Below are 26,987 nucleotides of genomic sequence, written 5' to 3'. Positions count from 1 at the left end.
TGAGGTCCCCCTGCCACACAGAGTTAGAGTCAGGCGGGGTCGCTCACTCCACTGCCCAGTCTGGAAACGGCCTGTGGGCAGAGCAGGGCAAGACTTGCTGCGATGCAAGGGCGTCCAGCCGGAAACTTGTCCCCGGGTCTGTTCTGCCTTTTGCCATTTGTATGTTTGCATGCAACATTTTGCTGGCGTAGGAGAGGGTTTTGTAGGTCAAAGAGCACCAAGGCATCGAAAGCAAGCCATGTGTCCTCTGTTTTTCTTATGTTTTTTGACATTGTTTGTGCCATCCCTGTCTCTCCGTTTACTTTTTGAAACATATTGCTTCTTCTTGCGCTGGGCCATTACCAGCTCGGAGCCATCCCTGTGCTCAGCCACTGTTTGACCAGTTTTAATCCCCTTACATTTAGGCTGTTTAAATTGTTTCAGTTCAGTTAAGTTTCTATTTACCTCACCAAAGTGGAGCACTATCAGAGGCAGCAGGCTGCCGTCTGCCACTCACACAGCAGATAGCTCCTTCATGCAGCGACAGCTCAGATAAGGGACGGGTGGGGGGGATGCTGTTTAATCAAACAGTGAAGGGAATGGGGAATGTTCACCGGGAGCCTGGAATAACTTGTATCACTTCTATATGAATCCGTCACTGTGTTTGTTTTTATAGAGGCCTTCTTAATTTGTCTTTGGCGAGCTACAAGCTGGTGATTTGCTTGACTGGCATCCACTTCCAGGACTTTTTCCACTGTTTTTAATTGTGTCTATAAGCTCATAAACAATAATCAACACAAACATAATGTAAATAACCATTTTGCATGAACATGCACCATCAAATGGTGCTTTGTAATTGTAAATTGTTTTGGTGATATATGTTTTTACCTCTACAGTGCAATCAAGAAGCAAAGGCTATTTCTTTTTAATGATGAAAAATTAGACAATAAAAAAAAATACAGCTTTCAAATTATTCTTCGATTAACAAAAAAGCTTTCCAAACCAACCTGACCATAAATAAAGTAAAAATTCTTGTCTGAAACCCTTAGCGGCAACAACTGCCATAAACTTTTTGTCATACCTGACTCTGGTTCTCTTTCATCTCTCTTACATCATTTTCTGCCAACTCTTTGCAGGATTGTTTTAATTCATCAGCGTTAGGGTTGTCTTGCCTCAGCTGCCTTTTTAGTGTCATGTCAGCAGGTATCATTCAGATTTAAGTCCATGTTTAAACTAGACCTTTAATTCACTACTGGTCCATATTTCCTCCATCATTACGGCTCACTAGATCCCTGGAAATGACTCGGTAACGCTTTCTGAACTGACAGATCTCAGGAATGCCATTTCTCATCTGTTCTTCTGTTTTTCCATACTTCATGATACCCGACACATTAGTAATTTCTTCATTACAAGAAGATGGTGAAACCGAACCCAAAAACATAGTTAATCACAGTTAAAACAAATTTAAAAAACCTTTTTTTATAATCAGCTTATGAAAGGGAATTATTCTGTGTTAACTACCTCACTGATTAGATTTATGTGTTGCAAATTGTTGTGTTTATTTAATATTTTCTGTTAAAAGTGAATGCAAGTCATTTTAGATATAAGTCATTTCCACTAACCACATGGAGCTCAGTTTCACTGATGATGTTGATGAAGAGCCGGTGCAGCCGCCTCCCGTTGTGGATGTTTTCTCTCTGCACCTCACCCTCTTTCATCTCTACGTTTTCAGCATTTTTTTCCCCCTCTTTAACTCCATTATTTTCTCTGCCTCAGTCACTCCATTTTGATATCTGTAACTGTCTCTCTCTGTATCCATTCATCTTTTCCCCTTCCCCTTTTTAGAGGGTGCTATATCTATCATCTTTATACCTGCAGGTTTGAGGGCCGTGCATGGACCTGATAGATGGGCCAGCCACTGATGTGCGAACACCTCGGGAGACACAAACCAGACAGCTATTTAGTAGCTGAACAAGACACATTGCTTTTCTCGTATTGTTTTCAAACTGCAAGGATGTGGGAGGGAGGAGTGAGTAGAGGAGGTGGGAGGGAAGAGAGAGAGCAGAACACAACAACAGATGCTTCTGGGCTGTCCAGAAAAATGCAGCGACTGTACAAGATGGGCCATTATCCATCCACAGTGTATCACTATGTTGTTGACAAATCAATGGCTGTGCTGGCCATGACTCTGTGTTACAGCAAACATAAAGCACTCAGACAGCCTTTCTACTTGCTGTGGAGACTGCAGCAAGGGAGCACTAAGGGCAAGGGTACTCATAGCCAGGAGGCGAGTGTGAGCGTGAGCAGATACGTGTGTTTGAATCAGTGTTGACAGAAGGAGTTCTTGTTTTGCCCATTTGTGCTTTCTGTGCCCGTGTGCGGGTGTGGACGCGGAAGTTTAATGCCGGCGAGCAAAAAGTTCACTGAGCACTTAGGAAATTTTTCTATATTCTACTGGAAAAGATTTTTCTCCTGGTTTCTCAGAACCACGGCTGAGTGAACAGCACAAATTATACGAGAGATGGGCAGTGTGGTGAAAATATGGCATCACAATTGTTAGTGCTGTGCAAAATCTTTGGTACTTTCTTTAAACATTTTTTAGAACGTTCTTCCTTTCTAGTCATCTTTTAAATCATTCGTTTTTCAGTTTTCCTTTAGACTTTTGCAGTTTTTTTCACTCATTTTCTGTCTGAAATCTTTTATTTACAGCAGATGAAAGTTTCCAAAAGTCCTTTTCCTAAAAATGTAGCACAAATGCGTCAGAACTCAAGAACTCTGTGCCACCTACTAATGGATGGATTAACTGACTGGATTTCTCTGTCTGGTTGTGATATTCTCACATTTTTGATAGGTTTAATGTAGACATACTACGTCTTTTAGAAGAGAAAATAGCAGAAATATTAAGTATGATGTCACATGGAATATTCTGAGTGATAAAAGTGGGAATATTGCTTTTTTTAATTATTATTTTGCAGTTAAAATAAATACATTTGTTTTATTTGATCAGATTTGGAAATTATAAATGATGCATAAGGAATAGCAGATCCATAATACATAGGAGTAACAGTTACTGATGTGGGACATTGGGTTCAAATCCAGATATCCTCTTTGTGTGGAAGATGGATCTTAGGTTATGTGTGCTGAATGTAATGAGTGAGTTAAGACTTGCATCATGAGTCTTAAGAACGTGGATGGATTGGTCGGAGAGGGAGAGAGGAGGTTTGTTGCCCAGGGCTCTGAGCTTGATTGATGGGTTGTCTCTTAACCCCCTGTGGCAGGTGCCAGGGGCAGGTCACCGGGGTGAGAGGGATGTTACCCATACAGATATAGGCGGCCGCCTGCTGATTTTATACAAGTGACTCATTGCTAACCAATCCCAGTGATTTCTCATCTGGATAAAAGCACAGAAACAGGGGCTAAAGTGTGGATGATGATACTTTTGCGTTTCTTTCAAGGCCATTTAACCTTTGGGACTTAAAATGTTTGTTTTTTTGTTCTAGAAAATGTCTGAGACTAATCTAAATACTAAATAAAGGTTCCCTAATATTAATATGCTTTAGTAAAGCTAGAGAATTTACAGTTAATAAAAGTAAAAAACAGCATTCATGATTTAAAGTTCAAAGTTAAAGGCAGTTCATAAAGAAAAGAGGGGACATGTTCGCTTCCCCAGAACATGTTCTGGTTTACAGATTACAAAAACTTTGATTCTGGTATTTAAAGAAAAAAAAAAAAAACATTTTTAGTTGATTGAGATTACCGACTTTACAGGACGGCATCAAGCTGTCACAACCTGAAGAGAGGCTCCACTACGCATGTGATGAGAACCGAGCAGAAAATGGCAAAAGGACAGAGTCATGCTGCAAGTGAAAGTTGGATGATTGTAATTGACATTATCAAAGCTCAGAGACAAGAGAGCAGCAATGGCGGAGGACTGAGGGAGCAGCTGAAGGGGTTAAATTGGAACAACGTCAGGAAAGAAGACGAGTGTCAACAGCGACAGGAAAAAGACGGAGGCTGCCCGCGTGCTCCAGCTCCTCCACCCAGCCCCCTTCCTCCTCTCTCCTCTGCAGACAAGCATATGTGGGCTGACAACATGACATTGCCAGGGAAGAAAGGGAGGACCTGGAGCCTCGGGTAGGCCTGACATCCAGAACGCTGACAGCTGACGGAGGCGGTCTAGGCTCACACTCGCACTTTTCTACCTCGCCCCATGTGAAGAGGCATGGAGAAGCCTTCATCAACTCCTCTCCGTTCTTCACCTGCAGCTTCTCTCACTGTCTCTTCTGTTTATCTTCTCCGAAAACTTTCCCCCTTCCACCAGAACGAGAATCCTTCATTTCCACACTTGTTTAAGTGGGAAAAGTGAGTTGGAGGTCTAGTTTTGTTACTTTATGGTGATGTTTTTGCTTCGAGATGTCTGGAAGAGCAGTGGCCTGACTGCTGAGAGCACATTAATTCAAGCTGCCATCCTATTACTGAACACAACAAAATATCCGAGAGTCACAAACTCCCATGGAAGCCTGATGCCTCACGTCGAGTTTAATTCACCAATGCGGATGGTTAAATGCATTATCTCTATAAATATTGTTCGTAACTCCACTTTGCATGGAAGGTTTTCTGCAGGGAGCCTGTCTCACCATCTTTTATTGTTTCCATTTCAAAGTAAGAGAACACAATATGAGCGCGCTGCTTATATATCCGCCCTATATTTGTGTCTGAGAAACTGAATGCTGACATTTTACTCCCCGACATATAGGAAGAGAGAAAGTGAGAGAAAGTGTGTGTATTTGTGCTGGCAGGATCTGTACGTACAGTGAGGCAGACATCCACCCTGGGACGGTGAGCCATCGATCGGGCTGCAGGAAGAGGCCTATTATCTCCAGCCATGGTTCAAGCGAGGGAGTCAAGTGTGTCATATGTGCAGGCTCTAATTGGCAACCTCTCCTGGTGGAGGCTGAGCTGAGGTGAAGGCCGAGCTGCAGTGATCCAAACACCCCTCACCTTCGAGAAATGTTACATTGTAATGCTCAAGTTTTCAAAGCTGATATTTTTTCCCCCACATTAGCAGAGGTATGTTATCCATGTAAACAAGGGGGATTTTAATATTCTTCTTAGAAAACGACAGCAGACTGGGTGGCCAAGTGGCTCCACAGGAGAATCTGCCTTGTTGTCGCAGCTGGCAGCAACTTTAATGAACAGGTTTGTGCGCCTCTGATTGCATTATTTAAATTCACTGCTGTTTATTTTAACCTTTGTTACCGAGCTCTGTCCTTAGGGTTACTTTTTGTTTTGTTCTTCATGGACTTTTTCTCTCTCCAGGTGAGTGTTTGTGTAGCCTGCTACTGCCCTCTGCAGGACCAGAAAGAGAAAAGATTTGCAACACAAAGGCGCACGTTTAATCAAAATAGTGAATAGGTCTTAAAATTAAAAAATAAAATGTTTTTATTTTTCACCTCCACGATGCCAATGTGTAAAAAACAAATTTTAACAATTATTTATTGGACTGGGTTAAAATGTTGCTTTTTTTTTTTCTTTTTGTAAATCTTGATGAAATATTTACACGTTTAACTAAACAGTGAAATGAGGTTGTTCTTAGCTTTGACAGCTTTAAGAACTTTTTTTAATGTTTATATATTTCTGTCATCAATAATTATTCGCTGGTTTATCATTAAACTAAAATCATGGTTTTAAGCTCAATAAATGTTCCTAAATGTTACTCGCATTAAAGTCAATAAAGCTATTTCCTTCTGTGATGGTTCTCCTTATTTAATACAGAAATAATTAATTTTCTTATTTTCTAAAATAAAATCATACTTAGTTTTGTTTTTATTTAAATTATGAAAACAATGTTTTTACCTTTCCAAGTATTTTTAATTTTGTGCCAGTCTAATGATACAAAAAGTGTAATATGATTTAGAGAAAATGTTTATGCATTTTTTTGCTCTAGTTAAGGCTTAGAAAATTAAGAAAATATCAAATGTATAATCAAAAGTAAGATTTTAGGCAGATAAAATAAAAGATACTTTAAATTTGAGCAATTTATAAATGGACCTAAATTAACTTAAACTGGAAGTGTTGATTGAGACTTTAAGGAACAGGAAATTTTCTACACTTTGAGTTTTACCGTCATAAACCCATCAATAAACATACATTTTTACTTTCTGAATGTTGCCATTTATTCTGAATTTGTGTTAATAACTGTGACCCAAGTTGCAAAAAAGGGTTGCAAAATTACTTTTTTGCATTTTTTTGTTGTTTTGAGCATTTTAAAGATACTGAGAGTAACTTGTAAATGTTTTTACTTGTGAAATTATGGATTTTTTTTCATATTATACATATTCATATTATACATATTATACATATTTCTGCTTTGTGATGCACTTTGGGAGTTTACAATAATTGGGTGCCTAATTAAGAGACTGTTATAGATCGCCCACACTGACAATGGATTTTCTGTCAACTGAATTATGATCCTAAACTCGGCAAGTGTTGTGTTGTTGGCTTTCCTGTGGTTATTGCTGTCAAGTTTATGTTCTATCTGAATAAATTTGCACTGATAAATTATTATCAAGAGTGCGAGATTGCAATTTGCACAAAAGGTTAGTTAAAGTTGTGACCAAGTAGAGTTAGCCAGGTTTGTTTCAGAACCACACCACTTTAAATATGTGAATGGGTTTGATTTGTTAAATATTCAACAAGAGTAATACATATTTTATTTTTTTAAATTAAGAATTTATTTTTAGAAATCCAAAAGACATTTTGCACTGTTTCACCGCCTTCTTCCTCGTTCTTCGGTATTTAGGTATGTCAGCCAGATGGATGCATTCTGGTTTTAAATCACAGCCTGAGAAACATGCAGGTGATCTTTAGTCTCCCAGAAACCCGCACAGCTGAGCACGGGCGGGCTTAATTTGGAGGTGTGCCTTACAACATTGGACAGCCCATGTGCTTACCACTTGCTTTGTGCAAGGGATTTTAGCATGTTGTCACATCTTCAAAAAAGAAGTCATACAGTTGCATACCAGCCAAAGAAAATGCCTCCATTGCCCTCCTGTGCCTTACAGCCGTCATATGACTTTACAATGATAGTAAACCACAATTATCGCCCTGCATATAACTCTACATTTTTTGTGTCCTTATGCTCTTGGCAAAAACCTTTTCCAGGCCCAGCACAGATCACATATCACAGATTTTTACCATCATAATGCAGCACTTTATCAGGTGTAAAGAGAACCTCAAAGAATGAAATAATGGCTGAACCCAACAAAAGTTTGACAGGAAAAAAATGTTTGGTAGAGATTAAATTCTTTATTTATTGAAAATTACTTTTGATAAACATGTTTTCCCAGATGCTCGACCACTGCTAGCAAGAGCTAGCATAACAACCAGGTACAGATTTATTCTGTCTCCTTCCAACCATTCATCATTAATAGTGTTACCATCTGCCTGGTGAGCCTGACAGCTAGCAGGTTGGTTTCTTATTTCCCGATCAGTGGGGCTCCCAGCCACCTGTGTGTTCAGAGGAACATTGTATCATGACCTGACTCAAGCTTCTGAAACACTGCAGGGCTTCTTCCCTATTATCGCCTCAGTGGGGCCGTGCATGAACAAGCCTTTGAAATTCAGAATGCTGTTTCATCGCATCCTGGTCAGACAGATATTCTTCTGCAATTCAAAGATGGTAGAGTCATTCACTTCACACAGGCTCCTTCCACAAGACTTTGTTTTTTAATAAAAAACAGGGTCTCAAGTTGTTGGCAATGTCTGTAAATCTGCAGCAACGGTTGGCATACAGTTGCAGAGAGGGACTTGGTTTCAACCTGTCTGTTAGTTTTGCTTTCTTGTGTTGCATGCCAAAGAAAACTGCTGTACAAAAACCCAGCAGTTTGCACTGTAACCTCATAAAGTGGATAAGAGAATTTCAGCAGATGATCAAAGTCCAACAAAGTCGATGATGAAGCTGTTAAAAACTTTCATTCGTGATCGGCTACTAGTATTTCTATATTTATTCCTTGTTTTTGATTAATACTTTTTCTACTGTACTTCTTTATCATTATTGAGCATTTCATTAGAGCGCCCCTTTCATTTCACAAACTACTTCTTACACTGAGTGTTATTGTAGAATTGTTCTTTTATGTTTTGGGAGTGTCAGGAGGGCATTTCTTTCACACAGTTGCCACATATGAACATACAATAAATCACTCACGTTCTTTTTAAACTTTAATTTTCACCACTTTATGGTGATCCATCTGTTTGTTGTCCAAATCCACACTTCCATGCAGAGTCAAGTGGAAGCTGGTGCCTTTTTCTCAATGGGCAACAAACAATCATCTGCACATACACACACAACAAAAGGAAATTTAAGAGAACGAATAATCTAACAGATTATTGGAGGAAGCCAGAATACCCACAGAAAACACAAATATTCACTCGGAGAAACACAAACTCTTTACAGAAAAACGTCAGGTTGGGATTCGAACCCAGAACCTTCCCACTGCTGTGCAGCTCCAACTTTATAGCAACAGACAGTAATGTAATATTTCTGTTCAGCGCAGAATAATCTCATTGAGGTTTTAGATAGAAATTTAAATATTTTATTTTTTTGAAATATAAACATATCTAGTGCCATATTCAATGAGCTTCTAAACACAGAGTGGTAAAATTTTGTTGGTAAAACTAATGAGGTTTTGTTTTTCTAGTTATTTTGACACTCCCATGCTATGCTGCCCTATTAAATATTACTAATATAATAAGAAATGGTTTTTTAATTACGTTGTCTTTCATCTTTCTTGTTTGTGTCAAGGATTTAAACTAGATACTTTAGTTTTAGGTACAAATACAGTTCAAACCTCATATTGTACATTGGATGGTTGAAATACAGTAGATGTTGTTTTTTCTCTTTGTCTTTTTGATGGCATGCCCCATTAGGAAGAAATAGAAAGTAGAGGATTTTTCTCTTTCTTTTCACCAAATAAGTTGTTAGACTTTTGTGTAACAGCAGTGAAGGTTTTGTAAATGTCAAAATGTCAAATTTATTTGTACATCGTTTAAAAAAAAGGTTAAAGTTCCACCAAGAAGCTGTAAAAAAACCCAAGAACAATAGAATAATTTAATGAAGAGAAAATAGTAGTGACAATAACAACAGTAATAATAATAATAATAATAATAACAATAATAATAATAATAATAACTACATGAAATGAAATAAGACATCACAACAGAACAGTTACAGCATCAAGCCTCAATAAAATGTGATGAATACAAATAAGGTTTAAGAAGCTATTTAAAAATTTGCCATATTTCTCAGAGTTGAAGTGATTGCTGCCAGCAGTGGGCAGCAGAGCCCTGCTTCTGAAGCTGAAACTTTTAGGAGCCAGATTTAAATTGGCTCAACTACAAATATCTTCTTTGAGCCATGCATTACTCATGAGAAGCAAACTTTAGCCTACTTTAAAGAACTGCTATCTGCGCTGCTCCGCGTTGTGAGATGTATGTTGTGCGCTCCGGCTAGAGCCAACTGCAAATCTGTGAGGGCGGGTTGAAAGACGTGAAAAATCAGAACGGCTCCTGCTGCCAACTGCATCGCCTCTGACAGACAGAGACAGGTGCTGTGAAATTAGGCTTTTATACCAAAACTCTCTCACACTGTCATCTAAGCATACTGACACATGCAAGCATGCTGATGCCCACTCAGCATGCATGCATTCTTCCAACGTGCAGTAAATTTACTGCTCTGATTTCTACCACTACCATTTGCTTTTCGAATTACTGCCTCTCTGCTTGTGCTATTAGAGCTACCTGTTATTCAAAGATGCAGTGAAACGTATCAGAACTACACTATCTCCATTCATCTTTTCTGTAATGTACATATTTTTTGTTCATGTCTGGTTTGGACAACAGCAGCCCTTTTGTTCAGCAGAACTGCTTTCCCCAGACACTTGGACGGCATCGATCATGGACGTCCTTCCGTCACATTTTAGGCATTGCTGAAATAGCAGTCTCGTCTTTGACGTGCTCTCCTGTGGAGCACCATAGATCTTCATCTTCATTCTCTGACAACATGGTTTAAATAGCAGAAGATCAAACGGTTCTAGCTGAACGTTGCGAAAGAACAAGTGCACAACATGCTAAGTAGAGAGTTTGAACGGGCGAGATTCGCCGCACTATCTGAATTTCTCAAAATTGTTTCACGAACGTCTCAAAAATCTTAACACTTGCGGAGGAACAGCTGATCAAACCCATTCTTCTTGTCGGCAAACCTCTCATCCTTAACAAAAGAGGATTTTCATCCAAAGCTTTTTGCTGTTGCAGTCAAAAATGCAGATCAGGCCTCTGAAGACATTCACTGGAAACATGGTTCTGGAATGGAGTTGTGAAATAATTAAAATTCTGGTGGAAAGACCAAACCCATACCAGTCCCAGTAACATGTCTCAGTTTGCAGGTACTCACTCCAGTATAGCTACATGTTGAATCCTCACAGTTCCTGCCTCCTCTTTCACCTCCATTAAATCATACTCTTCCATTAAGACCTTAGAGGATCCATGACAACCCAGTTTGATTTTCCCACTTTTCCTCTCCACTATACTTCGTAGTCAAAGGTCCATGAGAGAAGGAGGAAAGAGGAGTATGTCATTTGTAATGATGGATACTTGTGGTCAAATAAGAAATAGAGGCAACGACTTTACTCTTTAGTAAATAGGGTTTGGTGGTAAACTCTTTCTTTTTAACTGTGTTTTTACCATGTTTTTCTAACCATTTTTAATGAGCTGCTGCTGACTTTAATTCCACCATGATTATTCATTACTAAATACCAGTTTTGATATCAGATAGTTTTATTTGTAATGTCCAATTTTATCAGTGTTTTCGATATTTTTGAAAGGGGCTTAGTTATTTATTTTATCAGTCTAATATCTGTTTATTGCTATTGTTGAAACAAGGTTTTTCAGAAGTGTATCCACCCTGTGTAGATTTTGTCGTTAGTTTTTGAAAAGTGACCCGTGCTCTTAACTCATGAATGAAAACAATGTGGTGTTGTTTTGAACTTCTGAGGTGCTGAATATTTTTAGACTTTAAAACAGATCCAGACCATCTGTTTCCCTGTCCCAACTCAAAGCTACGCTCCCTTCTTGCTACTGTGTGACTCTCTATTGCCCAAATACAACATATTATTAGCCACCAGTATTAATGCCTCCATCCAAATCTGGACAAGAAATTAATTTTACCTTACTCCACAATTGTTGAATTACACTTTTTACTTAGTTTGACATATTTCTAAATAGTAGACAAAGATTGTTGCTTGAAGGAAGACAAAATATAAGTTTCAGACTCAGACTAGCATCATTCTTTGGACATATTTTTAATCCCACTCTTTGCATTCTTGTCTTGCTGTTTAGAAAAAATTAACATCCTCGTTCTCCATTTCCTGTCTTCATCGCTAGCAGCTGCTCCACTTCTCTCTTCATGCTCTCTCTCTCTCTTCCATCAGGCCTGTGAGTGACAGCACATGTGCTGGGGTTCATTGGAGGCCTGCTGCTGAAATTCTAACCCCTTTTACCCCACGACTGTGAGACATACCCCAGCCATTGACAGGGTGGAGCTGTTGGAGACAGATGCTGGGAGAGGGAAGGAAGGACAGACTTGCACAGTGGAAGGACAGAGAAGGAAAGGCAGAGAAAGGTTTGGAAATTGACCTGTGTGGCCATTTTCTTTGGGCAGGAAAGCCAGAGAGGAGGCTAGGATCTGGCTGTGGTCAGAGGTCTGTGAAGAGTGAGGTTCTAAGACCTGCTTTGAGGATGGCTTTGTGGAGGTTGATGAGCTGCTTGTTGAGTCTGCTGGTCTGTGAGGTAAGAAAAACAAACATCTCTTGTGAATCTGCTGTAAATAAAAATGAACAGAATGTGATCATTTGTAAAAGTTTCAGTGTATGGATTCAAAGGATAAAACACCTTTAAATTTTTCTCTATTTTTTAAATTGTTTTTCTTAAAGCTCAGCTGTCCAAGCTCAGAGAAAAGCATATTCCTTCTGACTTTCTTATTACAATGAATCAACAGAACAAGTCTCAGGATATAGCAGTTGGCATTACTCGGCTTTCTTTCAATATAAACCATTCGCACTTTAGTTGTACCATTTGAAGCGACTGCCCTCTCCTTCCCGTTCTTTCAGCTTCCTGTTTCTGCAGAGCATGATCTTGTTTAAAGAGCAACCTCTTGCTGCCGCGCTCCTGAGGTATACAATTTATGTTTTATACCTGAATGATGTCCTCAATTGAACATCATCAATGGAGGCGAGACGCCGGCTCTGCAATCAGAGCATTCGGCTGAGCTAAACATTTCATCCACGCTGGAGAGGGGATGATGAAGTGTTCTGAAGAAGACGAGACCCCAGATGTGTTCAGAGAGGACTCGGGGCATCCTGCGTCTGCAGACGCCAGCGTGACATTTAAAATGGATGACGAAGTAAACTGTCTTATTTCCAACGACACTTCCAAATACCATCAGTCTTTTGCTCTGTTTGGATCAGTAATTCAGTCCAGGTTTAGCAGACGAGCGACTTGGCCTCCAACGGCTCTTGAGTGGGAGTGCTGTGATCCATGCATGTTGGAGTGCCTGTGCAAGTGACTCACGTCTTCTCAGTTACCGGATTTGCTTCTGCCTGTTAACTGTTCCTGCAGCTTTCCAGGGATCAATTGAGTGAAAGGTCACTGAAAACAGATTATTCTTTTGTTATCCACAGTTCTGGCTGATTGTGGAGAATAAAAGCACTTTTAAAAAACATTTGTGACAGATTAGTGACACATGTTTCTGAACTTCAGTGGAATACTTATCTGAGGTATAAATAAACAGGCTTTTCAGTTCTCAGTCAGGATTTTTAACTTGCTCCCTCCAAGTTGAGTTCATGTACCAAAAAATATACTTCATTCAAAAACTGAAAAGGACATTTCAGAGCTATTTTCATCCCTACATTCTTTTACTTCTGGACCCAAGGTGTTTCTGAGTGGGTTTGAATATCATTAAATTTCTATTTTTATCTTTGGTAAAATGAATGCATCACTGATCACAAAATATGATTTAAATAGTCTAATCTAAAACATATCTTTAGCATAGATTTAACTGGTCTAAGTTTGTCCAGATATAAAAAAGAAAAAAGAAAGAAATGGCTCTTTTCCATAATGCTGAATGGGAAAAAGCTTCAGTACTGTTATTTTACAAATTTTGGGAAAGGATAATAAAGCCCAACTTGGTGAAAGCTAAATAAAATTAAAAAAATTATGTTCCCACCTGGATAAGACTGTTCAGTAATAAATTTTTTCTAAGTGCGTCTTAAAGCTTTAAAACCTTTCTTAATTTCTTTATGATTTTCTCCCAGGCAGTCAAACCTTCTTATGAACCTTTAAAGTGTTTTCAATACATTATTCTTCTTCCTTTCTAGGCATCTTTTATATTTTTGTTTGGACTGTGGTTGTCTTGTTATTAATTTATAACCTATTCCTTGACCAGTTGTCCCATTTTGATTGAATCAGTTGTCCCTTTTAGAAAAAGGGGGAAAATCCAACAGAGGCCAGATGCAGTACTTTTAAGATGACTCATCCTTCAGCTCAGAGGCGTTCAACTCCAGTCCTCCAGGGTCGGTGTCCTGCAGCTTTTAGATGAGCCTCTAGTCTGGTCCAACAGACTTAAATCAAATGGCTGAACTGCTTCCTCTGTTGGCTATCAAATTCTCTATTTTCCTTCCTGCCAATGATCTTATTATTTGACTCAGGTGCATTGAAGCAGACAAGATCCACACTTTTTCTGATCATCATCCTTTTGATCAGAATCCCTCTAAAACCTGGAGAGTTAAATGCATCAGCAAACAAAAGTAAATTCTCTTTGAAAATACTTTGTGACTCAAAATTTGTGAAAAAAGAAAAAAGTTCAAATGAAACTTTAGACAGATTGTCAGAAACTGTCCCAAACATTCAGCCACACAACGTTCTACTTTCTTTTTATGGCGGATCATACGTGATGGTGTTGGACAAAAAACATTTTCTCTGCTGCTCCACTTCTAAATAATGGCTCAGAAGCAAAAAATAAGTTCTCTAATAAGTTAACGACCAAAATGAAATCCTTGTAGCCATTAACACCTCTCGGTCAAGCTGAGGCTTGTTACCTGATATCTTTTAGTTGCTCTTGAAGCGAGAGGTTCAGGCCTGTTGGGTGTTTGTTTTGGTGGGGAGTGGGCAGAACCCACAGCTGCTGCCAGATGCATACGTGACACCATTTGTGCCTCCTTGTGGAAAGACTAGTAGTGGGTTGCTCCTGGACCATGAAATCAGGTATAAGTCCAGAGTGTGCAGCAGTGACCAGCTGGCGCTGTGGGCTCATTCATTCGAAACGAGTCAGTCAGAGAATTTTGAGTCTAAATTTACGCCTCGCCTGTTACCTGCAGACTGTTTTTAACTTTCTAGAGTTTCAGAAGGAGAAAAGGTTACCGAAACTACGTCCGTTTCATAAAATGGGTCACATGAACAAAGAAGTTAATTTCCTTTGCTTTGTGTTACCTCATTATTTTTTACAGACTGAGAAATGGAAGGCCAGCTGCTCAGTTATCTGAAGGTCCTGCATTAGTGAAAGCCAGCTGCAAAGTCATGATGAGGTTTCCAGTCGCACTGGTTTTTTTTTTATATATATATATGTAATCAAAAGACTTTCAAGAACTGTGTGAAAACTCTGTTTGGAGTTCGATGCCTGTCAAAAACTTTGTTTCCTCGCTAACATCCCACTTTTTCTGAAAAACAACTTTTTTTTATTGAAACAAGAAGCTAAATTTCAATATGGCTAATGTTTTCATATGAGCAACAAGAAAAGAAGATCAAATTTTTTTGTACCTGTGTTTTATTCAGCTTAAAGCCATGACCTTGCTGTGCATTCTTGAAGCGCAGACATTTGCTCCAGGGTAAATGGACATACTTGTAGAAGGACCATAAATAGAATGCTCTGCTCATTGTAAGCTAACATGACTTTGCAAAGACTATGTTTGTGGGGCCCTCAGAAAATGACAGACTGGCTTAATGTGTGCCTGAAGAGCAGAAGTGACTGGCTTCTGCACCTGTCGGACCTTTGGCCTTTGGCCAAGGAGACGGTCTGCCTTTGCTCAGTCATGTAACTCACTCAAGTTGTTTAAACTTTAAAGAATGATGAAAGCATCAATCAGTAAGCCTTATGTGAGCTTAGTGATAGATGCTTTTACATGAGCTTACTGAATGGGGTTTTCAATCAGCAAGACATCCTCAAATATAACATTAAAAAATATGAGTAATATTTTGCAGCAGGGTTTTGCATCACTTTAATAAAACAGTATAAATGAAAACCAGGACAGTTTTAAGGTGTCCTTAAGCCAGTTACTCAAATTTAGAAAGAAATAAAATATCCACATAGCTACAGTACCAAGTTTGAACATAAACACAAATCCACCCACAGCAAGGATTTTTCTACTTGACGACTACAAACACCCATCCCTACATCATGATGTAGGGAATTATAAATTATAAAAAAGTTACTTTCAACTTTCCAAAGTAAGTCCCCTGAGCTTTCTCTCTGCTGCTGTTCAGTGAGCAATTGGCTCATCTTTCTATTGTTGTTCCTGCATCCCTTTTATGTGCCCTGAAAATAGCACTAATGCTCTCTTTGTTGCTCCCGTCAAATTTCCATATACAGTATATCCTGAATGGTCTTCTGACTTACTGCTGCTGTGATTATCGTCACCATCTAGATTTCTGGAAACCATAACGCTACACAACGTCTGTGTTCCCCTTGCTGTGCAGCTGCTCCCTCACTGTGATGTTAGGCGAGTGTTTGGTTTCCATTTTATAGTTTTGTTCTGTTTTCTCAAAAGAAAATTTACATCAGAGATGTTTGATAGGCTGTCTGTGAATGTCACTTTGGACTACATGTGAACCATATAAACCAGATTTTGTTTTTTTATATATTTGAAACATAGCAAGAAAGCTGTCACTGCAAATAAAACTGGAAGTGTTGGGGTGTATCATTAAAGAGAACCCTACATTGCGTATTCCCCTAAGAGAATGAGGTCTCTCAGCTTAATCTGTCTTAATGTTCCTCTCAACACACCACCGGGAAAGTGCAGCCATTCCTGAATTTGGGAAAGATTATTCTGCCAAATAATCCTCCCCTTTTGTTGCTGTGAGACCAAATCATCCCCAAAAAGATGTGGACTCGTCTGAGAGGCAGAGCAGCCAGAGTATCTGGGAAAAGCTCTGAAACAGTTAAACCTGCAGCATGTGGTGTCATCACCCAGCCTGTCAGAAAAAGACCCTCACTGGTCTAATTGGTAATGTGACACTTTGCTGGTACTGCATCCTTGTCTGGTAAAAACATTACAACAGTGTGCAGATACTGAGAGGAACCACTGTGCACAACGCAATGTCATGTTTTCTAAAGTATGGTGCTCTGACAGGAAGTGTGTGAATTTACAAGCTGCATGTTTGGTACTTTTTGGTGCTTGTAAGCATTCCTGTTCTGCTTTCCGTGTCTCAAGAAAAGCTGGAACCCGCAGCCGTTGTGTATAATAGAAAATCTTCGTCCATTAAGGTTGGAAACATGACATATCGTAACTCTAATCCAAAATGCTTTAGTCTCCTAACAATATGGTGTCTAGAGTTATTTTTATTGTGTGAGTTGTTTCCTTCATTATTCTTTTTTTTTCATAGAAGGACTGCAAGGTATCAAGGCATCTGCAGAAGAACCTTACTGTACTTATAAGGCTGGTTTTTGGCAAATTGAGTTAAACATAGGTTCCATGTTTTCCATTTCTCCAAACGGCGTTCTTCCTCATGAAACGATTGAACTTAACTTTTTTACGAGTGTCAATAATTATGTCAGTCTGTCTTACTTCTCTCTTTATTCTGCTCTCTTTAAAATTATTACTATTTTACATTTGTGGTAAAAATTTACATGTACCAAACAAATTCACTTTTCTTCATTACTTTTGCTTAAAAAAAAACTTTGAAGCTTTGCTGGTCTGTAAAGTCTTAAGCACATCAAAGATTAGCAACAAACTTGATTCGATTGATTGCATTGGTATGTTTATGTTGTACATGGAACCCATTGTATGTGGTTTGAGGATGAGTGATGGATGACTTGTGATTTTTAGGCTTTACCAAGCCATTGACCTGGTATAATATGCAGACAATTTATTTTGTCTTGAGGATCCCATCTGTAAATAGAGAAGGATATCAAATGAAGTATTTAAATAAGTGCAGTATGCAGGTTCTGTGGTGCTATCAGGATATAATCATCACATACCCAGATTGTGGTCAAACTGGATTTCATTCATTTTAAAATTAAGTTAGTTGAGTGTATTTAAATAACTCCAAATCTCAGAAAAAACAAAAACACTTCACAAGATAAAACGGTCCAACTCATGTGAAACAGAATCCAGTTTGATGAGTAAAATAACTCAGAGCCTTCCCAATCTTGCCTGATTCAGATCTAATATTACTTGTTTAAATTTATAAACTAATATTCTTTACTTAATCCAGTCAGCTATGTACTTCAGATTACATGCTGATGGCTAAGAATTTTCCCACAGAACCCCCAAAAATCTGAAACATCCTTCAAACCTGTCCAACATGATTATCAATATACCATTTTCTTAAAATATTGATGTAAAATCGATTGTATTCCCATCATCCTAAGAAGTAATTAATCTCCAATGATAAACACTCCCAACTATGTGTTGGGAGTGTAAATGTTTCATTAAGTGAGTTATTTTTAATCAATAACTCATCCATATTCTCAAAGTAAAACAGTGGTCCTCAAAGCTTAAATGTGCTCATTAAAGTATAAGATGCTTCACTAAGTTTAAAAATTACAAACACAACTGGAAATGAGCTGCTATTGACTTTGAGACTGAGTAGATATCCGGAACATGTTTTACAGTGAGGAAGTATATGCACTAATAAAAGCCAGGTGTTAAATATGGAAATATATAAACACCAGAAGGAACCTGTGAGGGTGACGGGGACTACTGGAATGTGGGTGTAAACGCGTCAGAGTGGGGGACGTTAATGGACAGAAAGAGTTAAATAGATTGAGGTCGGGGATATAAAATGGTCTAAGATTAGCCTCCCTCTGACTCGGCCTGCAGATGCCAGTCATGGTTGCCGTTCTTCTCTGCACTGTGCAGCCGCATGACAGATGATCTGTGCAGCACATCCAAGATCTCAGTCCATTCATATTATCCCACATCCTGGAATATTTATTCACAATTAGGGTATGCATGCATTGGGACAGGTTAATCATCAGTATTCGGTTACATCTGAGTGCAAACACAGAAATGAACATGTTCTGCTTGTCCGGAGGATTATGTCTTTGAGCTGTTAAACAGATGAGAAGTAATGCTGACTCCAGTGAAATCCCACAGACAAGCAGGAAGCGACCAAAGGAAACACAGACATGATCTTATGCGTGGGAGTGGGTGTTTGGTTGGTGGTCATGCATATAGAGTACATGTGATCCCACGGTGTGAGAAAGTGAGCAAATGAGTGTGCCTGTGGAATTCGTACAGCGGAGCAAATCCGTAAGGTGATCCCAAACTCCCAGTCAGGTGCGGAGCTTGAGCATAAAGGGGAATTTGTGAGTGCGGGTGGGAAAGCAGAGGATCTAAATCCATTGTCGACAGCTGCTGTGGGAGTGTGCTTTTCATGTGTGTGTTTATGTGCGATTGCACTCCTGACAGCAATGTGATGATGGAGTTTGTAAAAAGAGCACGAGCGTTAGTGTTTCCTTGTCCTGAAATATTTTTGCACCCAGATCAAAGCAAGGTGGCAAAAGCTGATTTTAGTGGGTGAAACATGAAACTGAACAGATTCCACATTAGTTATCCTCAGCATTACAACCATTCTGTCTGACCATAAGGAATATCGAAGCACAGCAGGAAATAAAGCAGCTGCGAACATGTGTAACTATATGATGTTTATCTTAAATTAGCATAGGTCTCTGAAGTTAAAATTGTATTTCAGCTTCAACTTTGATCTGACTTACTGCCAACCATATTTCCTTCAGGTCTATGGCTCTGCTGAGTATCACCACGGAGAGGCAGAACGGGACACTCACGCTGTTTACCTCTCGAGAAATCGAGGAAAAGGGATGATAAGAGTCAAGAGAGACTGGATCATCCCCCCCATCCGAGTTTCAGAGAACAGCAGAGTTGTTCCTCAAGACCTGGTCCAGGTAAAACTGTCACATCACAGCAGTTTTTAGCTATGCAATCATTTTTGCACTCACTGTAAATTACAGGACAAAGGCATCAAACTATCTACAATTTTTCACCACAAACTTCCTCTGAGAATTTTTTTGGGGGAAGGCAAAATTCAAAGATAGTGCCAAACAGATCCTAAAACAACGTTTATTCGCAATTTAAGAAGGAAGGCAGATAGAATGCGGATGTCATTTATTTTTGGCAAAGAATCAAATTTCTTCAAATAGTTTTTCTTTTCACTAATGAATGCAGTCATCATTTGAAAACTCCCCATTCATTTACTCTGGTTATATTTATTTTTAAGTTCTAGTTTCTTAGTGGTAAGCGCCTCTGAATAGACCAAAATGTGCCAAATATTGAGAAATTAAAAAAAAAAAAAAACACTGAGATTTAACTTTTAGCACTTAGTCACAATGTTAAAAAAATTCAGAATTATTTAATGGAATAATTTGAGCTGAAATAATTTATTTATTTGAATTTTTATATGTTTCCAGATGTGAAAACATCAAGTTCATTCATGACATCAGCTTTGACAATAATGTGTGTGATGTAACAAATGTTGATCCAGAATCAAAAAGTAAATCTATTTTTTTTCACTGTAGTTTGTTTTGATTACATTATTTGAAGGCTTCATCAAGGTGACTGATGAATACTTTTCTGCTGGAGTGAAATTGGTGTTTAGTGGGCAGATGAAATATAAATATCATGTTAGAATTGACTCAGACTGCTGGTGTAAATCTTTCAGTTGAAGTAGAGCCACTGAGTTACTTTTAAAAAGTGAAGTGTGACATTAACAAATCAGAAGAAATGGAAACAAAATCCAGAAAATGACTCCTTGTTATTATTAGTCTGAAATCTCAAAGGACCTTCAGAGTTTAAACACTCCAGACTTGCTGTCCCCTGTGTTCACATCTGGTGTTCAGACCATATTCTCTGCTCCGAACAGAGAGCAGAAAACATGCTACCCTGGTTTCCTGTGGGGTTTTAATGATCTGCAACTTTTTCTTGTTTTTCTGCCCAGATCAAATCAGACAAAATCTTCTCAGGAGAGGTGATCTACAAGTTAGAGGGACCAGGGGTGGACCAGGAGCCCAAAAACCTTTTCGAGATTGATGATAAAACAGGAATGATCAGGAGCAAGAGGCCGCTGGACAGAGAGCAGCACAGCAGCTTCACAGTAAGACCTCATTAAAGAACGATCACCCAGAGCAGCTCGCTATACACCGTAAAGCGTTCTGCAGGAGTTTGCATGTGTTTCCAGTTCATGTTTCTGCCTAAGTTCACATATCATTGTGTCGAACACTAGCACAAACGGTTCGAGGTCAGTTTTCCAGGGCTGTTATGGGCATCTCGGGAGAGATATCTGAGTGTTTTGTGAATGTATGGTCAGCTTGTTATTCTGCCAGGTCATTTCTCATACATATAAAAATACTTATCTGCTGTTTGATTTGTCCTTTGTGGAAAACCTGAGAAATAACTTCATAAATCACACATGTAATTAAAAAACACTTCTTGCTGTGTCTCTGTGCATAGCTGAAGGCATTTGCCCTGTCCCCCAGCGGAGAAAGACTGGAGAACCCCACAACCATCGAGATAGTGGTGCTAGATCAGAACGACAACAAGCCCGTTTTCACCCAAAAGCAGTTTTTTGGATCAGTCCAGGAGTTCTCTGTCCCAGGTAGGAAAATACCTCATTCAAAGGCTGACAAAAAAATCACATTAAGTCTAAACACTATATTGTCAGGCAAATGATTTAAAAATGTACAACCAAACGACAAGTACTTTATAAAATGTGGCAGGTTTTTCATTGTATGTTATGTGTTTTGTATCCATTAAGTAAGTGGTTTTATATAAATGTCAGGTCAAAAGTAACAATGTGAAAGAGACATGTCAGGTGACATGATAAAGCACCAGTTCAATTCTGTCTCTTTCAGCCTATTGTGCCCATGTTAGCTCATTATTATTGTATTGTTCTTTTGTTGTATGCCGACATCTAAATTACTACACTGATTAGATTAGATGACCAGACATACATATAAATCACCTAAAAATAGACCCTGGACCCTCTGTAGGAAGCAAAATGTAGCACCAAGGGCTGATTTTCACCAGGTTATGAGGTGCTGGTGTAAATACTAAATCAAAACTTAGTCAGGTGAAGAAAGACTGAGTTCAACTGATGGACTTAATTCAAAATCTGTTTCTAATAGCAAAATACTAATACCGTTGGTTTTCATATTTTTTTCTCACATACATACTCTTGCAGCATGTCACTCATGCGATCATTTATCATGGCAATTAGGTTCTGATTTTAAAGCACATCTCAGGGACAATGTGGATCATACTCATTATAAGAACTATCAGCAAATATTGCAATACGCGACAACAAAAATCAATCAACATATCATAAATAATCTCACCATTTTGGAAGCAATTTGTATCCTGTGTTGTGTCTTCCTGCATGTAGCTGCAACTTACACGTCAGTCACAAAAATTAGAGCAGCTTAATCGTTCCACTGCTAACTAGTTTACTCAAACACACAATTCACCCTCTTGCTGAAACTTTCAAATCTCAACAGGAACACTGGTGATGTCAGTCTCAGCGACAGATGCAGATGATCCCATGACAGAAAACGCAGTTCTGGGCTTCTCCATCGTTGGTCAGGAGAGCATTCCTCCCAATGCTGTAAACAAGACCATGTTTGGTATTAACAACCAAACAGGAGCTATTTACACCAGAGATGTGGGCCTGGACCGAGAGGTAAATAAAACACAGAGATACTGATGGATAAAAGGAAACACTGAATGTGTACATTGTGCAGTCAGGGTTCTATTGAGGATGAGCAGTACCATATTCCTTCTTGATTTGTACATCAGCCATTTTACTCATTTTAAACATCAGTAAAATTACACATTAAGAAAACTTTCAAGATCTGGCACCACGGTGGGACACTAACAACCGGATTTTAAACATCAGAAACATTTGTACCCAGAGTATCATGAATTATTGCTATAATGTTTTTCAATGTTGACTATTAATCAAATACTGTAAATATGGCAGAAATGAAACATTCTTATGCATGTGCAATGCATTTATTCTCCTGACCTCCGGCCCAACATTTTTTGTTGAATAACTGACTGATTCCTCTCAACATGTTGTAATGTGTTCCAGGTGGTGAAGGAGTTCAAGTTAAAGCTGCGGGTTGCTGATATGGGGGGCGACGGATTAATCAGTGATGCTGTAGCCATCATCACTGTATCGGATATCAACAACCATGCACCTCAGTTCCACCCTACCTCAGTGAGTTTGAGCTTTCACCTTCTTATTGTATACATTGAAAGCAGTGACATTAGTTGAATCTTTTGATTTGTGCTTTTGGCTCTGCCTGTAGTACAACATTAAGGCACTGGAGAACGTTTACAACGTTGAGATCGGCCGAGTGAGCGTGATAGACAGAGACGACCCTGGAACAGGAAACTGGGAGGTCAAATACACAGTATCTCATGACCCATTTGGAAACTTTGCCATCCAGACAGATCCAGTCACCAACCAGGGAATCCTGACTGTGGTGAAGGTATGCGACCCAGGAAACATTTTCTAGGGACGGATTAGGATTGGTGGCATTGATGCATTTAAGTGATTCAAGAACCAAACATTGCTTTTTTCATTTCCTTTAATCAAATTTGTACTTTGGGTTTGAGATGTAAAATGTTTGAAAACTGAAAAGTTTAAGGGGAGCTTTAGATTTGGATCGTTGAAAAATAAAAAAATAAGTTACAGCTATATGCTCTCCCATGTTCTTGATATTTGATTTCTTCTCCTTTTAAAGTACAGAATTTATAAAAATTAAACTCCACATTAGCTGGCGAGAAAACAAATGGAAAAAATAGGATATGTGTTATTGCCTGTGACTTTACAATCTAAGAACAGATTTTGCAAAGCACAAGATGTTTTTAGAACGTACCTCCAAGTTAGACAATTTCAAATTTCAACCATCTTTAAAATATTTTCAGAGTGACAATCTGTGCAGCACAGGAATGATTTTCCTTTCCTAGACAGCAGACACAACTAAATACTACCATCTACTGGCTCATATGTAAACCAAAAGTTGAACAAGCAATGTTCTTTGGTGAGATTTATGTTTTGCTTTTAGCTTTTAATTGAATTTTACATAACATACAGTAGGTAAACGTGTTGCATACATCACTACTGTCCAGTAGCAAAACCATAAGACCTTTATGCTGTATTGCAGCCCCTGGATTATGAAGTCAAAAGGGAGCACACCTTGATTCTGACTGTGGAAAATATCAATTCTCTGAGCATCAAGGCGCCCAACTTACCTCTGAGTTCTGCCACTGTGTCAGTCACAGTTGTCAACGAGAATGAGGCTCCGTATTTCAAGGAGAACCCTATACTGATCCAAGTCCTCGAGAACGAGAAACCTGGAAAGCTACTGAAAAGCAACATTGCCTCAGACCCGGACCATTCTGAACTGAGGTACAAACCAAAAGCACTTCAGAAGAGACGATTCTCCACATATCAATAAGAAATATTGACTTATTTTCCCATTCTGTTTGTTTTCTAAGGTTTGAAATTAGCAAAGACCCTGAGGGGTGGCTGGACATCAACCGAGAAACGGGAAACATTTCCCTCAGAAGATCCTTCAACATGAGATCCCCACATGTCAAAAACAACATTTACAGTGCAGTCATCAAGGTTACAGGTCTGTTCACAGACGTCCCTGAAGGTTTTTTTTATGGTATAGGCAGTAAACCATCACTGACATTTATAATCAACAACAAAAAAGAAACTGATAAAAAAGTAAAAATAAAAATTCCCTCCTCCTTAAGTAAAAACTCCAAACTTTGAATTCACTTTCAAACTGTTTTCAGAGGTACTTAGTGAAACCAGTACAGGTACATCATATGAAACTTGCAGTAACTGAGAAAGTATTCCTCCTAAATTCAAGGGCTTCATTCATTTTGTACATCTCTATGGTTATAAGGTTGTACTTACTTTCAAAAGTAAGTACAAATTATTTATTATTATTTAATAAATAATTACTTTATGGAACTTAATCACAACACATTAACAAAGGATAGTATTAAAGCGCCTCTGCTCCCACCTAGTGGCCAAAGTTATGCCAATTATATTTAATTTGGCTGAACAATTAGATACTGATATCTAAATGTTTTGTAAGCTATGTGCTACATTTAAGTGAAGAGCCATTATTTGGTTTAGAATCTGCTTGACAGGATAATTTAATTTAAATAAGGCTGTAAGGAGTTAAGAGTGTATGACAATATTTGTGGGTCATTAGTCTGATGCTTCACTTTGTCTGCCTTTAGAAATTTGGGTTTTAAATGTATGAAATGTTAATGAACACACATCTATGTTGCAGATTTTCTACTGTTGTGATATTTTGTGTTCATGCTCGCTTGTGCAGATGCCGGTGGTGTTTCAGCCTCTGCAGCGGTGAGCATCATCCTGGAGGAAACCAACGACTTCCCTCCACAGCTCCTCCCTTTGAGCCGTTTCTTATGCACGGGTGACAGCAAAAGGACTCCTGTTTTTTTACTAACTGCTGTGGATGAAGATCGTTCTCCACATGCCTCTCCCTTCATTTTTCTCATTCCTGACTCTTTGTTGTTAAACTGGACTGTCACTAAAGTCAATGGTAGGAAAGTGTGGGGGGCGTAGATGCATGTCGGATTCTCGGGGCAGAATATTTTTATATTTTTTCTTTCTCCATATTTGATGCTCCAGATACTCATGCAATCCTCCGGCCCACTGTCGAGCTGGAAGCAGGAGAGTATACAGTCATGGTGCAGGTCACAGACTCCGGCAGCCCATCTCAGAGTGCTTTAAGTCAAGTCAATGTCACAGCATGTCTCTGTGACTCCTATGGGGACTGCAGATCTGAGGCGGGGGCTTTCTTAGGCTCCAGAGTGGGAATCAGCTTCATCGCTCTCATTATTATCATTGCATCTGGTGTTCTTTTACTTGGTAAGTGCAGTGCTGAAGAAATACTTTTTAAACTCTAAAGAAAGTAATGAATCTAGTTCCTTTTGTCAAAAGCTGAAGTGGTTTATCCCAGAAAAAGGAAGCTCAGCGTAATGTACTGAATTCTCTAACAAACGTATCCATTTCTACTCTCGTTCCTACTCTAAGCATATACCTGAAGTGCTTTTTAAATGTATGTTTCACTTTTTTAAGTTAACCAGTGTTAGTGTCATAGAACTTTAATTAGGAAACAGTGATTTTCTGTTTCCAGTGGATAAATGACATGATTCAGAAGCACATTCCTCTGAGCAACTCTTTAAAATTAGAAAAATAACAACTTATCTTTCAAGCAAGGCAGATGTGCTTAAAAAAAGGTCAGGAGATAACTACACAAACAAAACAGCTTTTCATACAGATCATGTCCAGACTTTCATTTACATTACAAAAAGAAACTTGTAACTGTGACAAACAAGCCTGGATGAGATATAAATACGTAGTTTAAAGTGGATCTCAGGTCCACTCTAAACATGAATGTAAACCTTGATTTCTTTGGTTGGTTGTGGCAATACGATCAAATATGACCTGGCTGATTCTTGTTTGTAGTGCTGCTATTCCTGGCTGTGGCTATAAATGCCTGTGGGAGACGTCATCACATAAAGAAAGGATCAGGTCTGCTTGTCGGGGAGTCGGAGGACGACATACGCGATAACATCCTCAACTACGATGAGCAGGGAGGCGGTGAGGAGGATGAGGTAAGGGTCACTGTGAGACGTGATGGTGACCTGTTGAGGTCGAAGCTGCAGATCTGCTTTTGCTGCCTGTGTATTATCAATGCAACATCAAAGCACACACTTCCTCATCTCACCTTGACAGAACGCCTTCAACATTGACCTGCTGTGGAACCCCCGTGATGCGCCTCCCACCCCGTGGTCCTTCTACCCGGGGTCTGGCCTTCCTCGAGGCAAGCAGCCCCTCAGGAAGGATGCCCCACACAATCTGCCCTCCCCCGCTTACCCCCGGCGGCCTCCTGCAGATCCCACTGACATCAAAGACTACATCAATGAAGTGAGACGCTCCAGCTTATTACTCAGCTTTCAAAGACAAAAAGCCTTTATAGCTAAAGAATGAACTAAAAACAAAATACCAAATGAACAGATTTTGTGTCGAAAATGATAAAAAATTTATTTTCATTCATAATTAACTCAGTTAGCTCGGTAAAATCAAGAAAGAATTTGACCTCTTGCTTAAAGATTAAATTCTACTTACATTTACATAAAGGAAATGAGGTTCATTGTGGAAAGGTGAGGGAAAAAAATAAACGATAAAAGTACAGCATCCATTATTAAATGATGTCACAAATGGTGTTGCACATAAAGCAGACAACACCACAAATATGTTGAAAATTGTGACCTGTCAATCCAATAGGTTTTATCACAACTTAGTAAACTTTTTTTTTTTTGCACTTCTCAGGGCTTGGAGGCTGCTGACAATGATCCCAACGTGCCTCCATACGACACAGCCCTGATCTACGACTTCGAGGGAGAAGGCTCAGTGGCTGGCAGCCTCAGCTCCATCGCTTCAGGCAGCTCAGATGGAGATCAGGACTACGATTACCTCAACGACTGGGGACCACGGTTTCAGAAACTAGCCAATATGTACGACCCACGTTAAAGCAGCATCTGTGGAGTTTAGGGCACACTTCATGCTTGAGGTGATTTTTAATTTTCTGGACACATTTGAAAGTA

General features: G+C 39.0%; 1 protein-coding gene across 1 annotated transcript; it reads left to right on the top strand.

Annotated features, from left to right (window-relative positions):
• Positions 1-11,360: 11,360 nt before the first annotated feature.
• Positions 11,361-26,925, top strand: cdh15 (cadherin 15, type 1, M-cadherin (myotubule)). The gene is made up of 14 exons (XM_055045199.1): positions 11,361-11,823; positions 19,046-19,213; positions 20,263-20,418; positions 20,775-20,919; positions 21,818-21,999; positions 22,411-22,539; positions 22,631-22,813; positions 23,492-23,736; positions 23,826-23,962; positions 24,686-24,916; positions 25,006-25,245; positions 25,846-25,994; positions 26,116-26,307; positions 26,713-26,925. The coding sequence occupies exons 1-14, from the start codon at positions 11,590-11,592 to the stop codon at positions 26,911-26,913; spliced, it is 2,592 nt and encodes an 863-aa protein (XP_054901174.1). The 5' UTR covers positions 11,361-11,589; the 3' UTR covers positions 26,914-26,925.
• Positions 26,926-26,987: the final 62 nt, after the last annotated feature.

This window comes from Poeciliopsis prolifica, unplaced genomic scaffold, assembly GCF_027474105.1.
Source record: "Poeciliopsis prolifica strain line A6 unplaced genomic scaffold, Auburn_PproV2 SCAFFOLD021, whole genome shotgun sequence".
In the NCBI taxonomy this organism is placed as follows: Eukaryota; Metazoa; Chordata; class Actinopteri; order Cyprinodontiformes; family Poeciliidae; genus Poeciliopsis; species Poeciliopsis prolifica.
This window is presented reverse-complemented; position numbering and strand designations above follow the sequence as displayed.